We start from the raw sequence: 6,000 nt of genomic DNA on the forward strand, positions 1-6,000 counted from the left end.
CCTGGGAGGCATGGAGAGGGAAGAGGTTTTAAAAAGCGACGGGAGCGACCGCCATTTTGTGTGGGAGACGGAGAAGCGGCGGTGTGGTTGGATTTTACTGCGCGGGGGTTCGGGGAAGTGACGGCGGTGAGCGGCGAGGTCGGTTCGGAAGGGCCTGCGCGCGCGTCTGTGGCTACAGACGGACGGCACGGACAGAAGTCGGTAAGGCGGGGCGCTGCGGAACGGCCGAGGGCCGCCATGTTGTGCTCGCGACGCCGCGCCATTGTTGGGAGCGGGGCGGGGGCGGAGAGGGGAACGCGGCCCCTGAGAACGGAGCTGAGGAGAGGGCGAGCCGTGGGCCGAGCGAGGAATTGTTTAAGAGCTGTCGAGGAACGACGACGGGCCGACAAAGGTGGGAAAGCGGCCCGAGGCAGTGGTGGGGGTTGGCGTTGCGGTCCGAGCTGCGCCCGCTGCGTGCCGTCAGGTTTCGGCCCTCGGCCTCCCGCGGGGCGCTTCCCGTTGGATTTGACTTTTTTTCCATGAGACCAAGGATGAGGGTCTTGATCGTCTCTCCTTAATTAAAATGCTCATTGGACTAAGATGTCAGCAGTACAGGAAAAACGCTGTTCTCTGTGTAAATCTAAGTGTGATGTTAGGTTAATATAAATAAAGTAAAACCAGTGCTGCCAGGTTCGAATGTATATTCAGCATTAACAACTAAGAGGGACACAACTGACTGCTAATTCTGTGAATTTTATCTTCTTTTGGTTACTTTTTTTTTGTAGTTCCAAACTTGAAAGGGAAAACAGTTGTTCTTGTGCCTGATTTCAGACTCTCTTTTATGCAGCTGCGACTTCTCCCCTTGGAGTTTAGTGCCGAGAATCTGATGTTGGGCTCGGCTGCCTGGCTGAATACAGCGGATCGGCCCATGAAAACTTCTGTTCCTAGCCAAAGGAAGGAGTGTAGCGAAAGGCAGCACTTACTCTTTCAGGCTTGGAAGCAAGAAAGGGGGCAAGAATTGGAGAGAGTGGAATCGGAGAAGACTACTGAAAGGTAAATGAGACATGGAGGAAATAGGATGACTGCAGGAGAGTCAGCATCAAGGTGCCAAATATGTGGCAGCATCTTGGTTTTCCTTCAGAGATCCAGTTACAAATGGCTCCTTCACACTTGAGTGTGTTTTCAGTTCACTTAGGTTTTTAGTTTGTATTCCACAGGTGTGCCCTGGTCTGCCTCTGTGTGCTACCTCCTTGTCTCCTTCCAGAAAAATCGGTTCTGGAAAGTAGATCTCTACTTTGCCTTGACTGACTGTGTAACTACTTAGGAATATCAGGAATCAAAATAAGTCTTTTTTTAGACTGGGGCATGCTTTATCAGTGCAGATTTCACCCAGATCGCTTAAGTATAATATAGGTTTGGTTTAAATGTCTTAAAGATTAAATACTAACACTTTTCATTTGATATTGTGTTTTGCGAACAGTAAAACTTTCACATTTTCCTAGTAGCACAATTTGTTAGGGAAGAAGTGGTGGCACGTCCAGTGGTTGGGCTGTCCAGAGGACCAGCTTTTTCATAAATAGGTAGACAAAGGTGTGCATTGGTATAGGTCTGCACACAAAGGAGTGGTCTGTATACAGGATGGATCAATGCATGATGACCAGCAGGTCAGCCATTAGTAGCAGAATTGTTAAGACACATCAGTTTTCCTGGGTTTAAAAAAGAAAAATCCAAACTTTTCCCTTTCTTTACAGGTGACATTTAAGTTGAAAATGGGTGGTGGAGAGAGGTTCAACGTTCAGGTTCCCCAGTCTAGAAATATTACCAAGAACCATCAACAACTTAAAAACAGGCAGAAGAATAAAGACCAGAATTCACAGATGAAGAAAACCTATATGAAGAAAGAAAGAGGACATGGATGCAACTCACTGTCTGGTGCATGGCAGGCCATGCAGAAGGCAGGAAAGAACAGCGTTGATTTCCCCTGTAATCAAAATTGGAGTCCTAATTTATCAAATTGTAAGCTATTTTTCTCACCTCAAGCCAACCAGAACTATGCTGGAGCAAAGTTTAGTGAACCACCCTCACCAAGTGTTCTTCCTAAGCCTCCGAGCCACTGGGTACCTGTTTCTTTTAAACCTTCTGATAAAGAAATAATGACATTTCAGCTTAAAACACTGCTTAAAGTCCAGGCTTGAGATGGAACTTTAAATCTTTTACAGTTATTTAAATTTATAGGCCTCCAAATTTGAGAGTAGTTATTCAGAACTGCAGATGCACAGGTAACAGGACCAGATGTTCTTGCTGCGTATAAATGAAAGAGAAGGGGATAGGTGGGGAAGTTTAAATCCCCAGTGTTTTACCTCAAAAGTTGTGTACTTTGTTGATTTTGCTGTTACATAGGGAAATTCTCAATACTTAATTTGATTAAATCCTAAACTGTCACCACTTACTGTAGGAGTAAATGAGACCATCCCTAAAAATTGAAATTGAGAGTCCTTTTTGTTAATGGTATTGGAAGACCAGCTTTTATTGAACTTAATGCAGCAAAAAAACCCAACACGCTGAAAGCTTTAGTCAGGTACTCTGCCTTTTAACCTAGTATCAGATTTTCTAGTTAAAAGTCTTCTGAGCAGAATTTCCTAGTTATACCCAGCTGCCAGTGGAAATGCAAAGATAATTTTTTTCATACCTGTGAGATCTGACACTCAAACTTTTGCGACTAAAATTTAGTGTTAGGAAACATTTTTACATGTTCTTGAAAAGGTGGAAGAACACTTTAAGGAGGTCTGTGTTTCAGTCTCATTCCAGCAGTATTTCACTGGAACCTCAGCAAGGTAGACTGTGCCAATTAATGACACGCATGCACTGCCAGGTGACTGCCAAAAAGATCTTCCAAAAATTCTTTGTATTCTGATGCACTGATAAGTTCTAAAAAAATTTTTTTTGTATCATTTGCTAATTTTAAGAAAGCTGGAGTGGTTACTTAAGATAACTTTAAGTTGGTTACCCTATAATTAAGTTACGATACCTTGTGTAGGCACACATAGTGTTTGATAGGGAAAAGAGAGCCATGTAAATAAATGTAATACTTTGTAGCATATGTAAATTTATGCTGGGCTTTCCTGCACAGAGGTATTTTTAGAAACTGGTAAATGTAAGATGACCATGCTGAGTCTGTGGCCTGATCTAAAAAATATAATTAAAAAATTATTTTGTTAAACACAAAAGGACATTTGTGGCTGTAGCCTTGGACTTAATATACAGCAAATGTGTACATTTTACTTGGTCTTGGGGTCATTTTTAAAATGAAAGCAGTGCAAAAAATAATTATTTAGAAATTTGTAATAAAATTTAACAGAACTGCTTAGTTTAAGATACTTATGCTCTGAATGTTGTGCTTACAATCAAATTGGGTGTCACAAAGGACAGTTTGATGACAGCGAAGGACTGCTTCCAAAATGAATCAGTATTTACTAAAATTTGTGAAGTTCAGTTCTTGGGTCAGTGTCAACATACTGATTTCAGTGCTGTCACAGTTCAGCTGATCCTAGAATAAAAACAACTGAACTGTAGCAATTAGAGTCTGAGATTATGCAAAAATCCAGTAACAACTGAAAAAGTGGTTTAACTCAAAAGGGAATTTTGGCGACATCATGGAATGCTTCTTAACGTTCTTTTGTGCATTCAAATGCAGTGGCAGCTGGTTGAATGCTTACAGATCTGTCAATTCAAAATGTGATAGAAGTGGCTGTCTTTAAACTCAAGTCTTTCTGATGTGGACCTTTACAGCTGTAAGAGTACAATTGTTATAATTGTGTATACTCTATTTCAAATTGTCATTTACTGCACATGTACAAATTGGAAGTGGAAAAAAAAATAAAATACCCCCCAAAAAGTGTTTTAAGATGGTCGTGGAAAAGTGGGATGGCATTCTTTTTATGGAGTGCTATAAAGTACTGACTGCATGTCTCTAGTCTATGAATGTCAGAGGAACCTGGAAGTTACTCAGCAGTGAAGGATGTTTTTTGAACGATGGCCTTGTCATTCATGTCTTGCCCATGATTTATGAACACAGAGCTCAATTCTTAATTCCAATGGAATTAAGAAAAACTTCAGCGTCCACTGAAGTTCTGTCAGGCTCTGCTCCAGAAGGCGACTCGCAAGCAAGACAACCCAGTCTGAGCAGATGCAGATCATGTGTAACTGAGCAGAGCTGCACTCCTGCTTTCTGTTACCTCATAAGTGGCTGGCTCAAGAGCTGAGCTAGAAGAGAAACATCCTTGATTGTTTCAGTGCTTGGTGACCAATCTGCAACAATCTACAGCTGTATTAATTAAGTCAGAAGGTGCTCTCAAGTTATAGTCAAAACTTTTACATTTTATTCCCAATTCACAGGGTTATTTGCACAGATGGAACACAAAACTCCAGAAGAAAGGATGTGTATGAATAAAACATTAGCATCTTTTGATCAAACACACTACAGGGTACATAGTTTTCCCTTCCTATTATAGTCTCATCAGTAAGAGCATCTCTAGACAATTATTATAGCAATGGACTACAGACTTTAAGCATGTTACAAGATAAATGGAGAAAACCAGCAAATATTAATGGGTGATTACGTTCTAAAAATGTGTGAATTTTTCCTTTGTACTTCAAACCATTATCTGCAACACTCCTGCCAAAAATCATAGCAGTGCTGCAGCGTTTATCAATCCAGATGGCCTCTGAGTATATTCCAAGCTGTTACCCCAGACTAAACATTAAGGAAAAAGAAAAAAAGCTCTTTCCAAGAGCAGAGTTCAAAATAACATTTAAATTGAAAATTTCCACTTTGAATAAAGCCATTATACTGCACATTTAAACATATTTAAAAGACACAGAAAGGATAACATTCAGCTTTCAGAGACCGGTCTGCCATAGTCCCTAGTTTAAACACCCAGCTACTTAACCACTAAATTTAAGATTTTTAATTATCAGTTGGGTGCATGGGCTTTTAGTGAAAAAGAAGTTCCAATAGAGCCTTCTATTACTGCTGAGATGAATCAATATTCTGCAAATATTTTGGAGTACAGCCATTACTTTCAGCAGAATTTTACATACTACTTCAATTCTACAAATTTTGCAGGAATGACAAGATCTAGCTTACCACAGAAAACATAATTCCCACCATTCTTGAGACTCCAAAAGAAAGATGCTTATACATGATCTTTTGCAGCCTGCATGTTCTTGCATTCCAGCTGTGCATAACCTGCAGGTAGCTTGCACTAGACAGGCTACTGTTTTGTTTTTTTTTAGAGCAGGAATGGGATACCTGCATCAAGGAAGGGAGATGTTATCTAGATAGGCTGTGGCTTGACTTGCATGAATGCATAAACATTCCCTGCCCTTTTGGCCACATCCTGCTAACTCGTCCCCAACTGAAAGGCCCACAGAACAGCTTCTTCACAATTTTTCCATGGGAGCAAGAACTAGGACAACATCTTTATTCATGCACTCTTGAAACATCGTGGGTTTGTGTTCGGCTTTTCTGGCTTGTTCATATACACAAGTCAAGTCAAAGTTTAGTCCTACCTCTGGGAGAGAAAGAAAGAACCATCAGAAGTGTCAGATACTACATTATACTTGCAATGAATTGGATTTTCAAAACAAAAAAAAAAAAATTAAACTGTGCTATATACAAATGTTGAGGCACACAATATAAGGACACAATAATTAAGGTATGTCACTATTACTCTTTCAACACAAATCAGAAACAGTCTGGACTACAAGGATGTTCTCCTTCCCTTCCTCCCTGTAGTTGTACCCGTAGTTCTGGCTGGGCTAATGTGAACTTTGGGTGCAGCAATCCTCTGCAGGCTGCTGATTAAAACACAACTGCACACTCCCAAGAGAACGGTGAACCATTAAGCAGTATTTCAGTTCTGAAAAGCACATTCATTTATAGAAGCTTAAGAAGTGTGGGCTTTCTGCTGTTGCAAGCCATTTCTATGCACAACAATGATATCCACAGCCCAGTGACCG

At 40.8% G+C, this 6,000-nt stretch overlaps 1 protein-coding gene across 1 annotated transcript; it reads left to right on the plus strand.

Annotated features, from left to right (window-relative positions):
• Positions 1-1,748: 1,748 nt before the first annotated feature.
• On the plus strand, positions 1,749-2,174 carry PNRC2 (proline rich nuclear receptor coactivator 2; the record flags this gene model as incomplete). The annotated part of the gene is made up of 1 exon (XM_079546123.1): positions 1,749-2,174. The coding sequence occupies one exon, from the start codon at positions 1,749-1,751 to the stop codon at positions 2,172-2,174; it is 426 nt and encodes a 141-aa protein (XP_079402249.1).
• Positions 2,175-6,000: the final 3,826 nt, after the last annotated feature.

This window comes from Tetrao urogallus, assembly GCF_951394365.1.
Source record: "Tetrao urogallus genome assembly, chromosome: 23".
Taxonomy (NCBI): domain Eukaryota; kingdom Metazoa; phylum Chordata; class Aves; order Galliformes; family Phasianidae; genus Tetrao; species Tetrao urogallus.